The sequence below is a fragment of the Tyto alba genome, unplaced genomic scaffold, assembly GCF_018691265.1.
Source record: "Tyto alba isolate M040663 unplaced genomic scaffold, T.alba_DEE_v4.0 Super-Scaffold_29, whole genome shotgun sequence".
In the NCBI taxonomy this organism is placed as follows: Eukaryota; Metazoa; Chordata; class Aves; order Strigiformes; family Tytonidae; genus Tyto; species Tyto alba.
The window spans coordinates 13,211,603-13,235,118 of record NW_024881303.1 but is presented as its reverse complement, the minus strand read 5'-3'; the positions used below and the strand labels follow the sequence as shown (position 1 = coordinate 13,235,118).

The following is a 23,516-nucleotide window of genomic DNA, read 5'->3' as shown; positions in this document are numbered from 1 at the left end:
TTTTTTTTAAGTGAGCAATACATAGAAGATTGACTCCTGAAGTTAAGACTTAATTGGTACATCATTTCTTCTGCCACAGGTTCTTCAGCTTTATCAGATTACACAAATAAACCATGGACTGATGATGGTTGGTCCCTCTGGAAGTGGAAAGAGCATGGCTTGGAGAGTACTTCTGAAAGCCCTTGAACGACTGGAGGGTGTGGAAGGTGTTGCTCATATTATAGATCCGAAAGCAATTAGCAAAGATCACCTCTATGGTACTTTGGATCCAAACACCAGAGAATGGACAGATGGCTTGTTTACACATGTCCTGAGAAAGTGAGTCTTTAACAGCACAAATGAAAAATGGCCAGTACATTCATGCCATGGATAATCTGGCCTTATTGAGTCTTTGTTCCCTACTGCAATAAATATTTCCTTTAACGTAGAATCATAGACAACGTGAGAGGTGAACTACAAAAACGTCAGTGGATTATCTTTGATGGTGATGTAGACCCTGAATGGGTTGAGAACTTGAACTCTGTTTTGGATGACAACAAACTACTGACTCTGCCAAATGGCGAACGTCTCAGCCTTCCACCAAATGTAATGTTACTTTTTTAAAATTATGTTTATGTGCTGTCCTATAAACTTTCTGCTATTACCTTAATCCGTACTAGTGCTGTCCCTCTTTCTCATCACGAGCAGAGTAATACTGATCTCAGGTAGTGGTTTGTTGGAGTTAAGAGCTTTTGTGGAAACAAACATTTCATGTTATACTTACTCTGATGCTGTAATACAAACTTTGTGGATTATATAAAAGTCTAGGGTAACAGTCAATAATTCCGAACTTGCCTTAGGATAGTTTAATGCTATTGTTGATTATTCCGAGGCTACATACAAATTAACTTATTTTAAAAGGTCTCTGTCTTTGGAGGGGTGGGAGGGTGTTCGTTTTGTTTTGCTGTTGGTTGGTTTTTACTTCAAACTCTTGTTTTAAATTTCTACTTTTTAGGTACGTATCATGTTTGAGGTACAGGATCTGAAATACGCCACTTTGGCCACTGTGTCAAGGTGTGGTATGGTCTGGTTCAGTGAGGATGTTCTCAGTACAGACATGATATTCAATAACTTCCTGGCCAGACTAAAAAGCATTCCTCTGGATGAAGGTGAGGAAGAAGCTCAGCGAAGGCGAAAGGGCAAAGAAGATGAAGGAGAAGAAGCAGCATCCCCAATGTTGCAGGTATAACTTGGATTATATTATGGGATGATGTAATGAGAATGCTTGTATCACTAGTAGCATTTATGACAGCCTATTGTAGAAAAGTTGACTTCCTCTTTACATAGTTTTTTTCTTTCTTTTTAAGAATGTTAAAATATGAATCGTTTCAAACCTTAAACAAATTTATTTCCTGCTGCTTGGTAATCAAATCAAAAGCAAGTGCTTTGAGGAGTGTTTGTCTCCCCCAACAGATTCAGAGAGATGCTGCAACAATAATGCAGCCCTATTTCACATCTAATGGACTGGTAACTAAAGCACTTGAACATGCTTTCAAGTTGGAGCATATTATGGATCTCACTCGCTTGCGCTGTCTTGGTTCTTTGTTCTCCATGTTGCATCAAGCTTGCCGCAACGTAGCCCAGTACAACGCCAATCATCCAGACTTTCCAATGCAGATAGATCAACTAGAGCGTTACATCCAGGTAAATACACTGTGCTGCTAAGTGACTGCTGCGTGTGACACGTCAGTACAGCAGCTAGATTTGATTTATTGTTCATTAAGTTTTGTTCCATTACTCTAAAACCAATAGCTGCTTTTCCTGCTTCTTACAGAGGTACCTGGTCTATGCAATACTCTGGTCTCTTTCTGGAGACAGTCGTCTGAAAATGAGAGCAGAGCTGGGAGAATACATTAGGAGAATCACTACTGTGCCACTGCCAACTGCACCCAACATACCTATAATTGACTATGAGGTAAACCTTTCTTATGCTAGAAGCGTTGCTCTTGTGTTCTTAGAAGATTGCTTTAGATTTTGGAGATGAAACTGGAAAGTAAAATGCTAGACTGTCTTAAATTTTAAAGTGTCACAGTTCAGCAAACAAGATGCCACAAACTGTTCTATGGTTTAAAAAAATACTTTAACTAACGTTGATTTATATTCCTGTCCTAAATTGTCTCATCATGTTTTTGTGCTCCTAGGTGTCCATTACAGGTGAATGGGTGCCGTGGCAATCCAAGGTTCCTCAAATTGAAGTTGAAACACACAAAGTTGCAGCTCCTGATGTTGTAGTACCAACCCTAGATACAGTTCGCCATGAAGCATTGCTGTATACTTGGCTGGCAGAGCACAAACCACTAGTACTGTGTGGCCCACCAGGCTCTGGAAAAACCATGACCCTCTTCAGTGCTCTCAGAGCTCTGCCTGACATGGAGGTACACAAGAGTGTGTGTGTGTGTGTGTGCATGCGTGCAAGTGTGTGAATTACAGAGCAGTGACAAGTCTCTGATTTCCCTAAGGATTAAAGCAGTCTTGATTTAGTGTGGAAGTGATTTGTTAGCTGGAATTCAGTGATACCTCCACCTCAGTCAGTCATGTGTATACATAGCAAAAAATAAAAATTATACTGAGCAGAAACTAAATTTATGTCTCAGGATCGTTAACCTAAAAGCTACTTCCTCCCTTTGCCACTTCAATAATATAGGAGCATTCCTTCATTTAGTATTTAAAAACCTGTAGTAATGTTGAAGAGTAGCTGTTGTCTTTCATTGTATTTAGGTAGAGTGACAGTTATATGAAGTTGTGATATTCTAAATACAAGGTTGGGCAGGAGTCATTGCTGCATGATAAATGGAGAACCAGCAGTGGGAAGCAAATAGTATACAGTCAGAATACAGGCAGTAACCTGAAATATAGATGGTATACATACTTCTGTAGAAAGACAAACATACCTGTCTTCAGGACTCTTGATAGGCTCTCTTTCAAGCCTGAATGTATTTTAACTATTTTTTTTCACTGTTCTCTTTTTAAGGTGGTTGGGCTGAACTTTTCTAGTGCTACCACTCCAGAACTGCTTTTGAAAACTTTTGATCACTACTGTGAGTACAGGCGTACACCTAATGGAGTTGTGCTGGCTCCTGTGCAGTTAGGAAAGTGGTTGGTGCTGTTCTGTGATGAAATCAACTTGCCAGATATGGATAAGTACGGCACACAGAGAGTCATATCTTTCATTAGACAGGTTTGATTTTCTTTGTAATCAACTGTATCATAGTAATTATTTTAAGGGAGATGCAGTGTTCCATTTATTTTAATTTTTTTTCCAGATGGTGGAACACGGAGGATTCTATCGTACATCAGACCAGACATGGGTGAAACTGGAGAGAATTCAGTTTGTTGGTGCATGTAATCCACCTACTGATCCTGGAAGAAAACCTCTCTCACACAGGTAATGATGTATCTAGTAAGCTCTATATAGCAACAGAATAGGGGTCAAAATTGTAGCATTGACAGTGTAATCTGTTCTTAGTACACTTGTTTAACACAAGCTGTTCTGAAACTGTGTTCCTCGCTTTTGAACTAACTGCTAGTTGGTTCTTACCCTGATAGCCAGCCAGTGAACTCACTGTTACGCTTCTTGAATAACCTGTCTGAAATGCTGTGGATATTTCAGAATGCCTTTTGGTCTAAATCACTAAGGAGCAATCAAACCAACTGCAGCTGGTGCTTATAATTTTGAATCAAGCAGTTATTTATTTTTGGCAAAAGATAGTGAAAATAGTACAGACTGCAATTTGACTTTCTGGACTGTGTAATTCACTAATCTTTCAGATTTTTACGACATGTTCCTGTGGTTTATGTGGACTATCCTGGACCAGCTTCACTTACACAGATATATGGAACATTCAATCGTGCAATGCTAAGACTGATCCCATCACTTCGCACATATGCAGAACCTCTCACTGCTGCTATGGTAGAATTCTACACAATGTCTCAGGTAACTTGTTAAATATAATCCTAAACTCTAATTAAAGTCGTCTTTTTATGCTGAACCATGAAACATTCATTATTTGCCTTTCATATGGATAATATGTGTACACGAACTCAACTAATTACTTGAGTTCTGGTGAAAGTCACTGAATGACACTAGCAAAGTTATATCTTGCAGTGCCAAGGCCTGTAAAAAATATGGTGCAAGTTTGGGATGAAGTAACTAATTCAATTTACATTTTTAGGAGAGATTCACTCAAGACACACAACCACACTACATCTATTCACCTCGTGAAATGACTCGATGGGTGAGAGGTATATTTGAAGCATTAAGACCACTAGAAACCTTACCCGTTGAAGGCCTCATCAGGATTTGGGCCCATGAAGCCTTACGTCTCTTCCAAGACAGGTAAAATAAACATGAGGTGGGGAGGCAAAAAAAAAAAAAAATACTCTAAATTAAATTTCCAAACTTCTTGCCAACTTTTATTAGAAGACCAAACTGAAGTATGCTTCATGTTAGATAGCTGGAATACAAATGATAGTGTTTCCCTTCACTCCAACTTGACACTCTTGGGAGTAATATCTGCGCAAAGCAGAAACACGCTGTAGTCATAGCACTGCCATGTGATGTGATGATATCCTCCCATTACAGAGCCTTTGTAGTCACTGACTTGTTTTTTTATCCAGACTTGTGGAAGATGAGGAGAGACGCTGGACTGATGAGAACATTGATATGGTTGCTCTGAAACACTTCCCCAATATTGACAAAGAAAAAGCTATGAGCAGACCTATCTTATACAGCAACTGGCTGTCAAAGGTAAGTAAAAATTTAAAAAAAAAAAAAATTCAGTAGTTTGGGAGCAACTGAGTGATGTGGCTCCTATGACTATATTAACATAATAATGGTGCCCATAATTTTGTTAAACTGATCTCCAAGGTGTTCTTACTATGATTATCTGAAGTGAACTCTACCACAGAGTTAATAGCTGTTAAGTCAGGGATGCTATTGTGAGATCTACCACAGTAAAGACAGTATTAAATAATATTTCTCAAGAACAGTGTAATACTCCCAGAAAGTTGTTGACAGTTACTGCTTATGGAATCTCTTGGATAAGGCAGTGACCTTTGAACGATACTGATACTATAAATTTTATGGTGGACTGTTTCTTGCAATCTGAAGTGATCCTGTTGGGCAGTCTGTAGAAATCCTGCAGGGTCGAGGCAAAACTCAATCTAACCTGCCACCCACCTCTGTGACCAATAGCAAGTGGCTAAGAAAGGCTATTAAAATAAATGAGGGGAGTAAGTCTGTCATGCTACTTCCCAGTCTCTTTGGTGACTGTCAGCACAGACTCAACCTATGGTAGCTTCAGTAGATAAAGTATTTAAACCCCATGCTGCTATCTATGGCACTCTAGGCTGTGGACATGTTCCTGTGCAAGATAAATGAGTACAACATTCTTAAGCTTTTGTAGAGGATTGCAACTCTGAGTATTCTAATAGTTCTGCTTTCATCTACTCATAAATTGATCCCTAAGTAAAATTCCCTTAATCTTCAATTCCATATTGTATTGACTGGTTCATCTAGGATTACATTCCAGTGGATCAAGAAGAATTAAGAGACTATGTGAAAGCTAGGCTTAAAGTCTTCTATGAAGAAGAACTTGATGTACCACTTGTTCTGTTCAATGAGGTCTTGGATCATGTATTAAGAATTGACCGGTAAGTTGAGACTTCAGCTTGTATAAATAGTATTTAGAGACTTTCTAAAACGGAGTAGCCTGAGTACAGCGTAATAAGAATGGAGTATGGTCCCCCTGTTGTCCATAGACAATATACTACTGGCCTCTAGATAGCAGGATCCTATCTGGAAAGGGGTCAGTTTTGGTACTAACTGGAAGTTTAGATGTTCAAGGAAAAGCTTCAGTAAGTTGATGACACTTATCAAAAATACTTGATTATGGTTTCTTTTCAGAATCTTCCGTCAGCCACAAGGCCACTTGCTGCTTATTGGAGTCAGTGGAGCAGGGAAAACAACCCTCTCGAGATTTGTTGCCTGGATGAACGGTTTGAGTGTCTACCAAATTAAGGTTGGTGTGCTAGATTAACCTGTTAGTCGTAACTCATACTTATTAAACATCAGTCCCTAAAAATATCCCATTAAAAGCTAAATCAAAATATTAATAACGAGTGTTAAATCTTACTAGGTTCACAGAAAATACACAGGTGAAGATTTTGATGAAGACCTTAGGACAGTATTGAGACGTTCTGGCTGTAAAAATGAAAAAATAGCTTTTATAATGGACGAGTCAAATGTGTTGGATTCTGGATTCCTGGAGAGAATGAACACTCTCCTAGCCAATGGAGAGGTAAGAAAATTTTAAGTAAATACTTTAAGCACCTTTTTTACACCTATAAGCTACAACAAAACTATCTTTTGAATTAGGTTCCTGGTCTCTTTGAAGGAGATGAATATGCCACCCTCATGACGCAGTGTAAAGAAGGAGCACAGAAAGAAGGTTTAATGTTAGATTCACACGAGGAACTCTACAAATGGTTCACCAGCCAAGTTATTCGCAATCTCCATGTTGTGTTCACTATGAATCCATCTTCTGAGGGCTTGAAGGACAGGGCAGCTACCTCTCCTGCGCTCTTCAACAGGTAATTGCTGTATATTCCAACATGTATTACAGGTGCTGTTAAAACAGTACTTTTGGGAAATTCTTCACAAATGCTTTGTATTTCAGGTGTGTGTTGAACTGGTTTGGAGACTGGTCAACTGAGGCACTGTACCAAGTTGGCAAAGAGTTCACAAGCAAGATGGATCTTGAGAAACCAAATTACATTGTGCCTGACTATATGCCAGTTGTGTATGATAAGCTGCCACAACCGCCATCGCACAGGGAAGCTATTGTTAATAGTTGTGTGTTTGTTCATCAGACTCTTCATCAGGTTTGTGATTGTTACACTGAGCAACTTATATTGATCTATAGGCCGTGGCATCATGCACCAGTTCTCTAAAAAATATGATCTTTGGCGTCCAGATAGATGTAAAAACAATAGATGCATAATCTACAACTTCTTCTTCCCTAAAGGCTAATGCTCGTCTGGCAAAACGAGGAGGCAGAACCATGGCAATCACACCACGTCACTATTTAGACTTCATCAATCATTATGCCAACTTGTTCAATGAGAAACGAAGTGAACTGGAGGAACAGCAAATGCATTTGAATGTTGGTCTTAGAAAAATCAAGGAAACAGTTGATCAGGTACATATCTTTAAAATTTTGCCCCCCTCATAAGGTTGGAGTGGTTAAATAGATCTCCATGCTTAATATGAATTCTCCCCCAATTTTACAATCTGTCTCAGGTGGAAGAATTGCGCCGTGACCTGAGAATAAAGAGTCAGGAACTAGAAGTGAAGAATGCAGCAGCCAATGACAAGTTGAAAAAGATGGTGAAAGATCAGCAGGAAGCTGAAAAGAAAAAGGTAAAAAATCTTTCTTAAATCACTGTGCGTAGTAAATATTTTGGTTTACAAAACAGAGCCTGCAGAGCAAGTACTGGAAGAAGTTCAACTCCTAAAAAACAGTATTTTGTCTGAAACTGCCTTCTAGGTCATGAGCCAGGAGATTCAGGAACAGCTGCACAAGCAGCAAGAGGTCATTGCAGACAAGCAGATGAGTGTGAAAGAAGATCTGGACAAGGTGGAGCCTGCTGTCATTGAAGCTCAGAATGGTATGTTAGCACCTGAAGAGATCATAGTGTGGGCTTGGATCTAAAACTGAAGTCTATGGGAATGTGTTCTGGTATGGTCTGAGTTGGTCCTGTCTAACAAAAGTGTAGGCTCTTAGCATGGAACTGAACAGTGTTGAAGAAATTCCTAGTCTTTGAGCTGTGATTTTTGTGTGGTTTGTAGTACCGACCTAATACTTGATGCTTCTTTTATGGTTTGTGGCTTCATTTCTGGCAGACCAGCTCTAGTTATTTATTCAGTTTATGTATCCATAAAGAAAGCTTCTGAACAGAAAGACCACTGATGCCTTACTGCTGCACAGACAGCAATCACGCTGTTCATTCATTAAACTGGACAGAGGAATCGCTGCTTTAAGTGAAGCAGTTTTAAGCAGCAGAATAAGTTGCCTTACATGGCCAGTTGGCAAGTTGACATTCACAGAAGTCTATCTTGTGATGTAGTAGTTTGACTGTTATCGGCTAGTATCTGCTTCTCTAATAATCTCAAATTTCTTTTGAGATTCTTGAAGCATTTTTACAAATGCACTGTACTTTAATGGACTTTGCTAACTTTTCGTTTTCTTCACAATCAACGTTGATCATCTTTCTGGCACTGGTTAGCTGTGAAGTCGATAAAGAAACAGCACCTGGTAGAGGTCCGTTCTATGGCTAATCCACCTGCAGCAGTTAAACTAGCACTGGAGTCCATCTGCCTACTGCTAGGTGAAAGTACAACTGACTGGAAACAAATACGTTCCATCATCATGAGAGAGAACTTCATTCCAACCATTGTTAACTTCTCTGCTGAGGAAATCAGGTAAAGTGCAAGTGTGAGTTAGTTGTGAATAAACTATTTACAAAGATATGGAAGGTCTTAACTGGACTTTTCTCTGTGTAATTGCTTTGGTAACACTTGGAATTCTTTGAGACTAGTTTATTCCTGCATGTAGTGAATATGTAAGTGGTACAGGAAACAGAGTACTGAAGCAAGGGTGTATCATGCAAACTGGGACAAAACAGCTGCTGTTAAGTAACTTCAAGGCATGGTTGCAAAGCAGTATGTTGCTGTCTAAAGCCACATTATTAGTTGAAAGTAGTTTTGCAGCAATAACAGACCAAGTTGTTGGGGGCTTTATCCAGGCTGACCACCTAGCTGGCTCTGAATCTGAGCAGAAGGTCAGATTAGAGACATCAGAATTCCCTTCCATCTCCAGATTTTTCAGAGCAGAGTTAAACAATTTGTGAGTGGCTAATCTTAAAATACTGTTAAATGCCTTTTATGACCTGTAAGCTCTAATTTCTGAAGCAACATCCTGAACTAGTTAAAACAACCCAGCTACCAGTCATCAAAACTTCTAGGAAATGTTCGTGTCAGCTGTGGAAGGCAGGCCAGATAAAGGGATGCCAAACACCTGTGTGCTGAACACAGTGTACTCATGCTATCTCTGAAAACATTTCCTTTGCAGTGATGCCATCCGGGAGAAGATGAAGAAAAACTACCTGTCAAATCCAAGTTACAACTATGAAATTGTAAACAGAGCATCACTGGCCTGCGGACCTATGGTGAAGTGGGCAATTGCACAGGTAAAGTCAGTGCTGCAGGGAAGAGAAGGCAGCATGAAAAGAGTGAACGCCTAAAGGCTCTGAATTTGCTTCTGTTCAACAAAATATTGCAAGCTGTTTTGCTCCAGAGAAATCAGTAGATGGTTCAGATGAATGCTTATGGGCTTTGAGTATTGTCCCAGAGAATTATTGGCCAGTTGTGTTACAGTTTTTGCACCAAGAAATTTTAATCTTAGAGTAAACCATAGCGGATCCTTTCTGTATGTAGTGTCATTCTACAGGGTGATACAATTCTTGAAAATGCAATGCCATCCTCTTAATAGAGAATGCCTAAACTTTGTCTTGTCTCAGAGTGGGGCACGCTCACAGGCAGTTCTGTCAAGGTCTTTTAGGCAGACCTCTAAATATTTGACTAGTTTCCTAAAGGAATAGGCTTTTGGGAAGATGCCTCCAGACAGATCCAAGAATGGTTTTACTCGCCTCTTGGTGTTTAATACAGCAGGGTGCTTGGCTTGTTAAAACTGTGCCTGCTATGATTGGTATGATACAGAGAGACTCTATTGAGCTTGTATCTTGCCAATAGGCCCTATCATAATTGTTCTGTGGCTTAGCTATACTCAATCTTTTATTAAGAAAGGCAGATTAGCACAGTACTGGCATGGACACCCAGTCGAGTATTTACACAAAACAGTGCTGTACACTACTTAATGGGATCTCAGACTTTCAGATAACTTTCTGTAAATGTACAGAACAGTAAAAGGATCTTGCAAAAAGCAATTACTTACATGTATATGCTAGGTTTAAACTAGAGTCTGGGGGATTGATAAGCAATCCTAAATTTCTGTTAAGTAGCTATTAATTCTTACACAGATCACAAGTACCTAAGCTTGAAAAGATGTAGTTGATAGTATATACATGTTAACACATGTAATTTTAGAAAGTATAAAGGGCCTATTTACTGTTTACAGCTGAACTATGCTGATATGTTGAAAAGAGTGGAACCTCTACGCAATGAACTGCAGAAGCTGGAGGATGATGCCAAAGACAACCAACAGAAAGCAAATGAAGTAGAGCAGATGATTCGTGATCTTGAGGCCAGTATTGCCCGTTACAAAGAAGAATATGCAGTGCTGATTTCGGAGGCTCAAGCTATTAAGGCAGACTTGGCTGCTGTAGAAGCAAAAGTAAGACTTTTGTGTATTGGTATTGTTTAATCTTTGACAGTTGGAAATTGAACCGTTTTCCAAACTTGTGAGCACACTTGGTTGTTTCCCCTGTGCAGTGCATCTGAGCTGCCTCTTTCATCTCTAGATGTCATGAAGCTTCTTAAGCTACTGAAACCTGACTGGAGATAGAAATATCAACTCATGTCGCTAGTTGATTAACAAGACAGTTCATATAAGGTTTAAAATAAAATAAGTAGAAAGCCTTTGGAAACAAGCATGACTGTAATGTAATTGCAATGTCTTAACTGGACTTTTGGGGGCTGGTGCAGGGGAGGAAGAATTTATCTATGTGCTTGATGTAATCATTAGCATGTCACAGCTGTGCTAGTACTTAGCACATTTAAGTTCATCAAGATAACAGTTAAAAACATGGTAAATTAACACTGAAGTAAAGAAACACAAATTTAATTTCATTTTGAGTTTTTACATTTAATTTCAGCCTTGAGTCAATACTAAAGTGTCCTGAGAGACTTGTAATACTGTATCAATTCATCATCTAAAGAGTCTACTTCACCACTTATTTCTAGGTAAACCGCAGCACAGCTCTTCTGAAGAGTCTTTCTGCTGAACGTGAAAGATGGGAGAAGACAAGTGAAACTTTCAAGAACCAAATGTCCACTATTGCAGGAGACTGCTTACTTTCAGGAGCTTTTATTGCCTATGCTGGCTACTTTGATCAGCAGATGCGTCAGAATCTGTTCACTACGTGGTCTCACCATTTACAGCAAGCAAATATCCAGGTAAAAATGCAGTCGTGGTAAGTTAACCATAAATCAGTTTACTGCAGCAGTTAAAGAAGCTTTAAGATGGAGAAGAAAAGAATGGAGCCATTGGAAAATAATACCTTGTAGAGCTGCATTTACTCAAAATGTCTTCACCAGCTAGTTGGAGAATCTCTAGTCAAATACTAACTGTATGTACTTCTTGCAGTTCCGCACAGACATTGCAAGAACAGAGTACCTTTCCAACGCAGATGAGCGGCTCCGCTGGCAAGCAAGTTCTCTACCTGCAGATGACCTGTGCACTGAGAATGCCATCATGCTCAAGCGGTTTAATAGGTATTTCATTCTAAGATGTAGAATTCTAAAGCGGCATTCTCACAGCGGGCAGGGTTTTGCACCTATCAAAGAATCCCAGTAACTCTTTCAAAGCACCGTTTCACTGTTTGAGAGGGCTCCTAATGTTGTTAAAAGCTTCTCAACCATCTGTAAACATAAAAACTCTCATTCATCTTTGCTTGCCTTTTTTGTTATGCTTAGCTGTTAAAATAAGTTGGCTCGAACTGAAGCTATTTTGTTGCCCAAATACAGACTGCCTTTTAAAACTGAACTGAAACAACTCATTGAACCTGTCTTATTCCTTCAATATACAAGCTTTTAGAGTTGAGACTAATAATGCAACTTACATTCTGCATTACAGGTTGTCTGCAGTCAAAACCCAAATAATGAAAGTGTTTTATTACCAACTTAGGTATCCATTGATCATCGATCCCTCTGGGCAAGCTACAGAGTTTATCATGAATGAATATAAAGACCGGAAGATAACTCGTACTAGTTTCTTGGATGATGCTTTCAGGAAGAACTTGGAAAGTGCCTTGAGATTTGGTAACCCACTTCTGGTCCAGGTTGGTTGCATGATTGTGTATAAACTATTTAAAGTTCTTGAATTCTGCCCTGTATACTAAAAAAGTTTGCAATTGTTCTGTTAGTAAGATGCAAACAACTTTCTTTTCAAACCATAACTTAGCAAGGAAGCTAGTACTGAGTGATACGTGAGGTGTTAGTCCTGAGAAAAATATTAGTGAGACACGCAATCAAAAGAAGGTATTTCTTTTTTCCACTATTTCAAGATCAAATGCTTTCATTTTTAAATGATCTTTCTTTACTTCCACTCTATAAAATGACTTGCAGCCTGTCTGTTCCTTTGTTTCCATATGCTATAGTAGCACCTAATATGGCTAGTTATATAGGATTAAATCTATTCTGAGTAGCTGGAAGAAGTTTCAGTAATACAAAGAAACAGGCAACTGTAGGAATAGTTGACTTTCACTTGATGGATGTATTTTTCATTTCTTAGTGTGGAAATGGGAAAACAAAGGATTAGCTCACAGATGAGATCAGTAACTGTTGCTTGTGTTGCACAGAATAAGGCTTATTATGCATTAGAACCAACGCAATTACGACCGTTAATAATACCACCCCCTATGAGATTTTGTATGGTAATAGCCTAAATTCTGTGCTTGTGTAGCTCAACTACAAATCTAAAGTGGAAATATCTTCTGAGTGTGATCTGTATTCCAAACCAACTGCAAATTGATTGCTTACCAGAGCTTTAAGCCCCAGTTGGATCAGGATTTTTAGCTTGAGACACTTGCAATTAACAGAATATCCTAACACATCTCTCTAGGATGTGGAGAGCTATGATCCAGTTCTGAATCCTGTTCTGAATCGCGAAGTCCGGAGAACTGGAGGCAGAGTTCTGATTACTCTGGGAGACCAAGATATTGATTTGTCACCATCCTTCGTTATCTTCCTCTCCACCAGAGATCCAACAGTAAGTAAAACAAAAGGCTGTCCTCTTTGTAGAAAGGGTACATCAGAGAGCTGAGAAAGTTTCTCATGTTTCCCGTGATAGGTTGAATTCCCACCAGACCTCTGCTCTCGTGTTACATTCGTGAACTTTACAGTAACTCGCAGCAGCTTACAGAGCCAGTGTCTGAATGAAGTCCTGAAGGCTGAAAGACCAGATGTTGATGAAAAACGCTCTGACCTCCTCAAGCTTCAGGGTATGCTTACCAGAATTAAAGTATCTTCCTCTTGTTCTAAAAGAATATAATGGTCTCACTCTAGCTGTAGAAGTATACAGTGAAATAGCTTTATAGCTCTTAATCTTGCTTTTTCAGGATGTCCAGTGGCAAAGTGTACACACAATTCATGTAATTCTTAAAGACTAACACTTCTATACAATAGGTAATCTGATTAATGTAATTTTTCTTCTAATTAAGGTGAATTTCAACTGCGCTTGCGTCAGTTAGAAAAATCCCTACTACAAGCACTTAATGAAGTGAAGGGACGTATCCTGGATGACGATACCATTATTACTACTCTTGAGAACCTGAAGAAGGAAGCAGCAGAGGTCACCAGAAAAGTAGAAGAGACTGATATTGTCATGCAAGAAGTGGAGACTGTTTCTCAGCAGTACTTGCCTCTTTCTACAGCATGCAGCAGTATCTACTTTACCATGGAGTCACTGAAACAGGTAGGATGAGTTGTTCTTCCTACTAGAAGCTTCATGTATTGACTGTCCAAAGCTAAACAGGCCCTGCCTAATGGTAGCCCTGGTTGCTGTATTGCAATTTGATAATCATAAGCCATTGACTATCAAACAGCAGGAGAGATTAAAAACAAACACTTTTCTCTTTCAGATACATTTCCTGTACCAATACTCCCTGCAGTTTTTCTTGGACATCTACCACAATGTCTTGTATGAGAACCCAAATCTGAAGGGAATTACAGATCATACTCAGCGTCTCTCAATCATCACAAAGGATCTCTTTCAGGTTTGGTTTCTTTCTTAGTAAATGTAATTCTTTAATCATTATTGAAGGGTCAGAGTTTGAGGCCTCTTACACTACTAATTTCACTGTTTTGTTGGTAGGTGGCTTTCAATAGAGTGGCACGTGGCATGCTGCATCAAGATCATATCACATTTGCTATGTTGTTGGCCCGGATTAAACTGAAAGGCACTATTGGGTAAGCATTTGTTTTCTCGCTTCACTTTATTTGGAAAAGGGAGGGATCTCCTGAAGGCACCTAACTAAAATCTTGTTTTCCTTTGACATTAGGGAGCCTACATATGATGCAGAATTCCAGCACTTCTTGAGAGGAAAAGAGATTGTACTAAACACTGCATGTCTCCCAAAAATCAATGGTTTGACTGTAGAGCAAACAGAAGCAATGATGAGGTTGAGCTGCCTTCCTGCATTTAAGGACCTTGTTTCAAAAGTTCAAGCTGATGAGGTGGGTGTTGGCTAGGATTTGTTTCTGCACTAAACTATCGGGTTAAGCTTTTTAGGTGTCTGCTTTAAGGCTTCATGCCTACAAGTAAGCTCTAGTATGAGGAGGGAAGCCTTACAGATTTACAAGTTGTAGGTATTGTGGAAATGAATGTTCTCACTTCATTCGTAATCCAGCTCTGAAACTTGAGTTGTAAAGACCAGCGTTGTTGATCACTCAGCCTTGGAAGCAGCCTTACCATTCATCTAACTTTGTGGTCAGGTTTGGTTCCTGGGGTAGCAGAAAGGGTGACACTGCATGTCTTTTACTGTATCAGTATTGTGTGAGAGTTATGCTGTAGGGGGGAGCAGCCCTAGTCATACATAACATCATTATGGTTACTATTTGGAATAAATTTGCTTAGTGCTCAGCTGCTGAACGCTTTGCTCCTCCTCATGTCCTGAGTGTTCTAAGAATACATCTGTGTCCTGACTGTGAAACTATGTTCCAAAATTACATCCATATCTTAAATAGTACCTGTTTCATTGCCCTGCCTAGTTTTTGTATTAAAAGTTGTATTTTCTTTGCTACATCTAATCTTCCTCCAGCTCTTCAACCTGAGGTAAAATAACATACAGCTTGGGCTGGGACTTGGTAGAGATCTGTAGAATCAGGGGTGCTGGAGGCAATGCAGAACTAGAGGGTATCAGTGAAATTATTGGACTTATCTAAAGAAAGCATAATGGACAAAGCGTAATTTGAGTTTTATGTGTGGATTTTTGTTTTAAAAGAACAATAGAAGTTGGAGAAATTAACTGAAGGAAAACTAGTTGAGAACTTACTAAATGTGCCGGTCATATTGCAGTCTTGCACAGGGAAACATGCAAACCATTTATATGTGAAACACTCAAACCATACATATCTAGAAGCCTTGAAAAAGACCAAACTTACGTTGAGTGTTGGACAATATTTTGGGCTAAGTTTAATGCTTGACTTGGTTTCATTAATATAGCAGTGCTTCTGTTCAACAGTGTTAGCCCTGTCTTATCTCTCAAGACTTAATCATAGATGGAAGCTCAAACACTTCATCTGGTACTCAATCAAAATTTTTATTCTAAAGACAGATTATAAAATCAGAACATTAAATGGGAGAAATCTTACAAACTTGTGCATTTCATTTTCCTACTGAAAGTTGGTATGTAGCTGAACACTTCTGCAGTACATTAAATTCTAGATTTTAAGGCTGAGATTGAACATCTCTGTTGCACTATGAACAGGACCTGCACCTCGCATCAGATTTTTGATGCCACTGAAGCTTCATTTCAAGTTTTTTCCATTTTCTTTTAATACAGCAATTCTGTATCTGGCTGGATAGCAGTTCACCAGAGCAGACTGTACCATACCTTTGGACTGAAGAAAAGCCTGCAAGTAAGTTAAGTTGCAATATTGTCCACACCAATCCTATTGTACTAATCACAGTAGAATTACTATTATTTTAAAGTAATTCTAAAGTAGAACCTTAATTTGGACCTTAATGCCTAGGAAAAGCATAAAGTTGGGATTGTGGAAGAAATTCAAGTCTGATGGGTTTGGTTTTGGTTTGAGTTTCTTTTTTTTGAAGAAAAAGAAAACAACTTTATAAGCAATAGTTACTACACTTGGTTCCTGCACCTTAACCTATGATCTGGTCTTCCACTGAGGATGAAATTTATTTCTACAATCTCATTAGATTACATAATAGTGTAGTGGGTTGATCTTGGCTGGATGCGAGGTGCCCACCAAAGCTGTTCTGTCACTCTCCTCCTCAGCTGGACATGGGGGAGAGAACATAACAAAAGACTCATGGGTGGAGATAAGGACAGGCAGAGATCACTCACCAATTACTGTTATGGGCAAAACAGACTCGGCGTGGGCAAAGTAACTTAATTTACTGCCAACCAAATCAGAGTGGGGTAATGAGAAACAAAATTAAATCTTAAAACACCTTACCCCTCCCTTCTTCCCATGGGGTCCCAGCCTCCTTCAGGCACATCCACCTGCTCCAGCGTGGGGTCCCCCACGGGCTGCAGGTGGAATCTGCTCCACCAGGGACCCCCACGGGTGCAGGGCACAGCCTGTCTCACCATGGGCTGCACCACGGGCTGCAGGGGAATCTCTGCTCTGGTGCCTGGAGCACCTCCTGCCCTCCTCCTTCACCGACCCTGGTGTCGGCAGAGCTGTGTCTCTCCCATGTTCTCACTCCTCTCTCCAGCTGGAATTGCAGAGTTAGTTTTTTCCCTCTTCTTAAGCGTGTTATCCCAGAAGTGCTACCACTGTCACTGACAGGCTCAGCCTTGGCCAGCAGTGAGTCTGTGTGGAGCCGGCAGGCATTGGCCCCGTGGGACATGGGGGAAGCTTCTAGCAAACCACCCCTGTAGCCCCCCCCAGCTACCCAAACATGGCCGTGCAAACCCAATACAAATAGTTTGGATTAACCTTAGTTATTGCAAATCTGGAGACAGCTCAATACTCCAAAATGCTCCAAGACAGATTTTTCTGACAACAGGGCTGGTTACTAAAATGTTTCCTCTAAGCATGCAATCTTACTTCTTGCTGTATTAGTTGTTGGTGCTAATTTGTTAAGAGTTAGAACTTAAGGGTAATTGTTCCCCTTCAGTTCCTTCCCTTTCTGAAAGGTAATGTTAGGAAGTCTTAGCCACATGTGATCGTGCAGGGTTCGTTCCTGTAGTGGCTTTCTAAATTAAGGATTTAAAGTTTATATTTACTAGCTACTATAAGGCTGCTTGACCATTAGCTGAAGCAACTCTAGGTTATCTATCCTGTCCATACTAGACAAGTATATAATAATTCAGAGTCTAGCAGAACAACAGATTATTGAATGAATGAGAAGATGTGAAGGGATCTATTGTCCCTGGAAGTTAAAATCACTTCACAGCAATACTTCTAGACTGTAGATGTTGTAAACCAGTAGTATTTCAGTAGAATCCAAAAGCATCTTATCAAGCTAGGCTTTTGAAGGGCTTGCAACATGAACTGTTAGGCAGGTAGTTATAATGTTGCCGAAGACAAACGAACTGAAGGTGATAATTTCTTTTAACTGTCAAAGGGAAGACAGAGTATAAGCATTCCATTAAAATGTTGTGACAGATCTTTCAAAGGGATAATTCTAAATAATTTCTAAAAACCTAGTCTTCAGGAAAAGATGGGGAGAATTGAAGAGGGGAAGATGTTGAGGATGGTTTTCTTAAGCTGTCCATCTAATCCTGTCTCCTCTTTCCAGCTCCTATTGGACAGGCCATTCATCGTTTGCTTCTGATCCAGGCTTTCCGTCCAGATCGTTTGCTGGCAATGGCACATACCTTTGTTTCAACAAATCTTGGAGAGTCTTTCATGTCCATTATGGAGCAGCCTTTAGATTTGACACACATCATAGATACAGAGGTAACCTGCTTGTTTTTGAAAGGCTGAAATCCTGATGTAATGCTTAGTGCCACCTTGCGTGAGTTCCATAGTGAATAAAGCTGTCCACTGGAACATTTCTTCCACTTGCCTTCTTCCCATGGTATGAGGAGTGGATTGTTTTTCTCTTTGTTTATGTAAAACTAAGAGTAGCATAATGTCTTTAGCTGACCAGAGAGAAGAAAGACTGAGTTTCCTGCGTTCTCATATTTATGTAGTGACTGATTTGTATCCTTTTAAACTTCTCGGACGACAGGTGAAACCTAATACCCCTGTGCTGATGTGTTCAGTGCCTGGTTATGATGCCAGTGGTCATGTTGAAGACCTTGCAGCTGAGCAGAATACACAGATTACTTCCATTGCTATCGGTAAGAACATATCTTATTTCATCATCTAGGCATAAACGAATTTGTTAGCAGTAAGAGCTTTAGCAACCCTTCTGTCTTGTAGGTTCTGCTGAAGGGTTTAACCAAGCTGATAAAGCAATAAACACAGCAGTGAAATCTGGAAGGTAAGCTCTATCTCCTTTTTATCTAGAGTACTGCCTAGTAGAAAGGTAAATGTCGGGGGAGGAGAGAAGTGATCTATTGGCTAAATAGATAAAACCAAGTACAAAAAGAAAAAGGGACTATCTTCTGAACTGAAATTTGTTATACATAAAAAACACTTAATCATGTAAGCACAGCTGCTCACAACTATTTTATTTAAATATTTTCAAGAGAAGTAGGTTGTAGCTGCAAAATAGGAAAGTTAGCCCATTTACAGTACACAGTAACTGATTCTATGTAGAAGAAAGGTTTAAAAGAGGGAGGAAGATCTTGTAGCATTGATAGCACATAAACTGTACACTAGAAAGCACTTGTTCTGTTTCATAACTTCACAGATGGGTAATGCTGAAGAACGTTCACCTGGCTCCTGGCTGGCTCATGCAACTAGAAAAGAAACTGCATTCCCTACAACCCCATGCTTGCTTCAGACTCTTCCTCACCATGGAGATTAATCCAAAAGTAACATTGATTTGATAATTGATTATCTGGTAGAGTAACTGGCTTGCAGAGCCAAGAGCGCTACCCAGGGAAGGTTTTCTCATGACTGCCTTTCTGCAGTAAAGAAAAAGAATACGTGCCTATCAGGGTAGTTACTAACCTTAGTTCCTGATAAATTAATTGTAGCTGAAAACTTTGTACCGTTCCTTATGCTGCTTCCACTGCCCTCCAAAAGAAAGGCAGGACTTCACTGTGTATGCTCACAATGATGTTTCGAAACTAATGCTAACTGGTTAGAGGGATTTAATTTAGTGAAGGCTAAAGGAACTGGATTCGAGTTTATTGATCTTTTCTAGGTGCCAGTGAATTTATTACGTGCTGGCCGAATCTTCGTGTTTGAACCTCCTCCTGGCGTGAAGGCAAACATGCTGAGGACTTTCAGTAGCATTCCAGTTTCTAGAATGTGCAAGGTAAGGCTGCAGTTTGTGCAGATGAAAGAAAATGGAAGAATGTGTTCATTAAAATCTTACCTTAGATGATAAAACCTCAGCTTCTAAGATGTACGTAGAATGTTTTCTCCTCACAGAAGTTGTAGTTGTTTCTTCTGTTGGTAGAATGTATTGAGTTTTGATAGCAGTCTAGCATTAAATCTGATATTTTCTAGCCTTTTAGCAGGCTTTGATTTTTATCAGCTCACTTGAGTAACAGTTGTATTTATACTTTTTTCTCTCTACTTCCTAGTCTCCAAACGAGCGTGCTCGTTTGTATTTCCTCCTTGCCTGGTTCCATGCCATTATCCAAGAGCGCTTGCGCTATGCCCCATTGGGTTGGTCCAAGAAGTATGAATTTGGAGAATCTGATCTGAGATCTGCCTGTGACACAGTAGATACATGGTTGGATGATACAGCGAAGGCAAGTAGTATTGTGTACTTAGGTATAGGTAACTTAAGAGATTACGTAAGACCTTCAGTGAAACAGTCTGCTGGAAACATTTAGTAAGTTAAATGAGTAAGCACAAATACCCTTATGGCAATTTAACTTAGTTCTTGAATTTGATCCCCTGATCAGAGGAGATACGGATTATTTCTTGCTAATTACACTGCGTTTTGCTTGTAGGGTCGTCAAAACATTTCACCTGATAAAATCCCCTGGTCGGCATTGAAGACACTGATGGCACAGTCTATCTATGGAGGTCGTATCGATAATGAATTTGATCAACGTTTGTTAAACACTTTCTTGGAACGTCTGTTCACTACTTTAAGTTTTGATAGTGAATTCAAACTGGCTTGCAAAGTTGATGGACACAAAGATATTCAGATGCCAGATGGAATCAGGTATCATTTTTTCCTTATCCTGATCTCTATGTACAACTTCACTTTTTTAAAAATTAAAAAAAAAAAAAAAAAGCCAAAACAAAACAAGAACCAGGAAAAAAAAAACACGCTTTATCTCTGTGCTGGAATTCAGCTATATAAACATTTGTCTCAGGCGAAGAATTACTTTGCCATTCTGGTAGAGGAAGCCACCTAATGAGCATTAAAACTGACTTGCAGGCGTGAAGAATTTGTCCAGTGGGTTGAGATGCTGCCAGATACACAAACACCATCATGGCTGGGCCTGCCAAATAATGCAGAGAAAGTTCTTCTCACCACACAAGGTAAAACCAAAACTTTAACAACATCTTGCAGAGATGACCAGGCCACCATTTTAAAAAGCAGAAGAGACATAAATCCTTCTCAGGAGTTGATAGTTTTCCCTTCCTCTTTCCAACACAGTTGGTTTAACTTCTGCAAAGTCACTCAGGTAGTCCAAAAACTGACCAGAAGCCTGTGAACTAAAAAAACAGTTACATTCAACCTTCCAGATGTCAAGTTCCCATCTTGATTCTGGATTGATTCCCATCGTTATTGTCAGCTCTGGAGCCGCTTACGCTAGGCAGTTCTGAATCTTAGGTGGAGGCTAGGGAAAATGAAAAGTCCTAGTTCTTGCATGTAGTAGGGTGTTTTCATCTTGATGCCACTGCTGCTGTGACTAACAGCATATCTTCTGTTTTAGGCATAGATATGATCAGTAAAATGCTGAAAATGCAGATGCTAGAGGATGAGGATGATCTAGCTTATGCAGAAACTGAGAAGAAAACAAGAACTGATTCTACATCAGATGGTCGCCCAGCCTGGATGAGAACACTGCATACCACTGCCTCTAACTGGCTTCACCTTATCCCCCAGACTCTAAACCATCTGAAGCGGACTGTGGAAAACATTAAGGTGAGAACTAGCTTTATCTAATGTGGGCGTAGGAAGTGTACAAGTTCTGGCGTGCTGGAACAGGTTTATTGTGATTAGTAAGTACTGATTAAACTGTTTGAGGGTCAGTGGAACCTGTATTTATGCTGATTCTGACTGCTGTAACTATGTAACGCCCTGTTAGGTTTCTTGAAATGCTCTTAAAATTTGGTTTATATCTTCTGGGGATTATTTGAAGAAACACAATGGCAAACTGTCTATCAGGGATACCACTTCTGTCTTCTCTGTGATCAGGTAGCAAGAAACAAGAGCTTCCTGTTGTAGCACACTGACTGCTACTTATGATATGGCCTTTAGAGGCAGTGCACATTAATTGCTGCTAAAATTCAGTGATGGCCAGTGAGGGGAAATAGGGCAGGCATTTCTGGTAACAGAAATTGCAAGGGCTGGAGAAGACTTTCAAGATCTGGACAGCAGTGCCCTAAGATGTGACTAGGGAATAAGCTCCCCAGTTGAATATGCCCATGATTGCCTCACTGCTTCTGAAGACTTAGTGTGGGATAGTAGGTGAGAACCTTTTGTTGCTGATGAAAAGAAATCCAGAGTTGATTGGAAGGAGCTGCAGCAGTCAGTCTGCATTAGTAGTTCACCTGAGACTTCTACCTTCTTGCTTCTCCGAGGGAGAGGAGATTGTTGGTTGTAAAACAGTCTCTGCAATCACTTTCTGCACCACAGACTGCATCTTTCTGTTTAGTGCTTGGAGTCACAGTGTCACTGGTCAGTCCATCCAGGGTTTTGGGGTCACTTTTTATAGCAGTTTTCCAGCAAGAATTTTGATCTGCAACTTACTGTCAATGTTTTGACAATCAGGATCCTTTGTTCCGGTTCTTTGAGAGAGAGGTGAAAATGGGAGCTAAGCTGCTTCAGGATGTTCGTCAGGACCTTGCAGATGTGGTTCAAGTCTGTGAAGGAAAAAAGAAACAAACCAACTATTTGCGTACACTTATAAATGAACTGGTGAAAGGTACAGTAATTCAAACTAGCTTCTCCTAGTCCTTTCTTTGAGTCGTGCAGTCTAAGTTAGAGGCTGTTATGCTCAGCAGCTTAAAACAAAATTACAGGATAATTGGGATTGACTTTACCATTTGACACAAGCAGTACTTCTGAAACGAGCATAAAATTCCAACTGGTTTGGGATTTCAAGTTGAGGTAGCTAATGTTAAGCTTTTTTGTACAATTTATATCAGCAGTTTAATTTCTAAGCTGCAACTTTAATAAATTCTTTCGCTCTCCCAAGTTGTGGCAAAACAAAGTTATTTATTCTACAAAGTAATATTGCTCCTGTAAAATCTACTAGAAAATATTCAAGTTCTCTAAACTTGTTTCAAGACTGTACATAAATGCAGAATTTTCACAGACATCCTGCTTCTAGTAATACATGAAGATCTGCTCTTTGCTTTGAACAAAAGCATTTCTTGCAATGCCAGATATTTGACCTCTTCAGTTTTTTCTCAAGCACTCAAATCTTCACAGGAACTTAATGAAAAAGATCAGTTGCTGCAGTATATAGCTCTGTGTAACTGAGGTTGCTGCTGATGGGTTTTTGTAACTGGATGTCATTTTAAATAGACAGAGAGGCCATTTGCTTTGTATATTTGAAAATGCTTTCACTTACTGAGCAGCCTTTTGAGATAGAGGCCGATATCCTGGTCCAAGTCTTAAATGGCTGTTGGGGAAAAAGGTGTCAAAATAGTCTGTAATTGCAAGTTTTATGCAAACAAAACTTAATTCTAATCATATTTTCCATAGGTATTTTGCCTCGTAGCTGGTCTCATTACACAGTGCCAGCTGGTATGACTGTTATTCAGTGGGTGTCTGACTTCAGTGAGCGCATTAAACAGCTGCAGAATATTTCCCAGGCAGCTGCTTCTGGTGGAGCAAAAGAACTGAAGGTATCTTGTGCTGACTTCTTCTAGAGGTTGTTGGTGGGGCTGTATAACTACTTCATGGAGCCTTCACACCAAGGCTGCTAAATAGTTCCCCAGGCAAAACAACTTCAGTCAATGTTCACTGAAACGTGCTTGTAAATACTGTTGAGTATCTCCTGATCTGTGAAGGATGAGGCTTAGCAGGCAAACTGTTCACACAGATTAGAGGGAAACTTGGTATTTTAGCCTTAGAGCAAAAAGCAGTTTAGCAGGTACACAGTGTTCCAGTGGCAGCAGAAAAATTTTAGTGTAAATAGATAGCTGAATTAATATTTATGATAATTGTTAATTAATACTGTAGCTGATACTTTTTTTTTTTTTTTTTAATCCATCCACCACCCCCCCACAG

General features: G+C 39.7%; 1 protein-coding gene across 1 annotated transcript in view; it reads left to right on the top strand.

Annotated features, from left to right (window-relative positions):
* Positions 1-23,516, top strand: part of DYNC1H1 (dynein cytoplasmic 1 heavy chain 1) — a 45,816-nt gene that overhangs the window by 20,836 nt on the left and 1,464 nt on the right. The window contains exons 33-75 of the mRNA XM_032981716.2: positions 80-318; positions 429-585; positions 995-1,222; positions 1,453-1,683; positions 1,814-1,954; positions 2,181-2,414; positions 3,011-3,217; positions 3,303-3,424; positions 3,808-3,973; positions 4,212-4,375; positions 4,657-4,786; positions 5,558-5,691; positions 5,945-6,059; positions 6,177-6,338; positions 6,416-6,630; positions 6,717-6,921; positions 7,065-7,238; positions 7,340-7,459; positions 7,587-7,707; positions 8,326-8,521; positions 9,171-9,288; positions 10,236-10,451; positions 11,021-11,233; positions 11,424-11,551; positions 11,964-12,117; positions 12,900-13,046; positions 13,128-13,278; positions 13,498-13,751; positions 13,918-14,052; positions 14,151-14,245; positions 14,338-14,512; positions 15,841-15,916; positions 17,769-17,929; positions 18,204-18,315; positions 18,398-18,458; positions 18,831-18,954; positions 19,290-19,403; positions 19,675-19,845; positions 20,050-20,267; positions 20,487-20,590; positions 20,989-21,200; positions 22,050-22,203; positions 22,989-23,131. Of these exons, the coding sequence (XP_032837607.2) occupies positions 80-318; positions 429-585; positions 995-1,222; positions 1,453-1,683; positions 1,814-1,954; positions 2,181-2,414; positions 3,011-3,217; positions 3,303-3,424; positions 3,808-3,973; positions 4,212-4,375; positions 4,657-4,786; positions 5,558-5,691; positions 5,945-6,059; positions 6,177-6,338; positions 6,416-6,630; positions 6,717-6,921; positions 7,065-7,238; positions 7,340-7,459; positions 7,587-7,707; positions 8,326-8,521; positions 9,171-9,288; positions 10,236-10,451; positions 11,021-11,233; positions 11,424-11,551; positions 11,964-12,117; positions 12,900-13,046; positions 13,128-13,278; positions 13,498-13,751; positions 13,918-14,052; positions 14,151-14,245; positions 14,338-14,512; positions 15,841-15,916; positions 17,769-17,929; positions 18,204-18,315; positions 18,398-18,458; positions 18,831-18,954; positions 19,290-19,403; positions 19,675-19,845; positions 20,050-20,267; positions 20,487-20,590; positions 20,989-21,200; positions 22,050-22,203; positions 22,989-23,131 (6,897 nt within the window). The remainder of the gene's footprint in view (positions 1-79; positions 319-428; positions 586-994; positions 1,223-1,452; positions 1,684-1,813; positions 1,955-2,180; positions 2,415-3,010; positions 3,218-3,302; positions 3,425-3,807; positions 3,974-4,211; positions 4,376-4,656; positions 4,787-5,557; positions 5,692-5,944; positions 6,060-6,176; positions 6,339-6,415; positions 6,631-6,716; positions 6,922-7,064; positions 7,239-7,339; positions 7,460-7,586; positions 7,708-8,325; positions 8,522-9,170; positions 9,289-10,235; positions 10,452-11,020; positions 11,234-11,423; positions 11,552-11,963; positions 12,118-12,899; positions 13,047-13,127; positions 13,279-13,497; positions 13,752-13,917; positions 14,053-14,150; positions 14,246-14,337; positions 14,513-15,840; positions 15,917-17,768; positions 17,930-18,203; positions 18,316-18,397; positions 18,459-18,830; positions 18,955-19,289; positions 19,404-19,674; positions 19,846-20,049; positions 20,268-20,486; positions 20,591-20,988; positions 21,201-22,049; positions 22,204-22,988; positions 23,132-23,516) is intronic.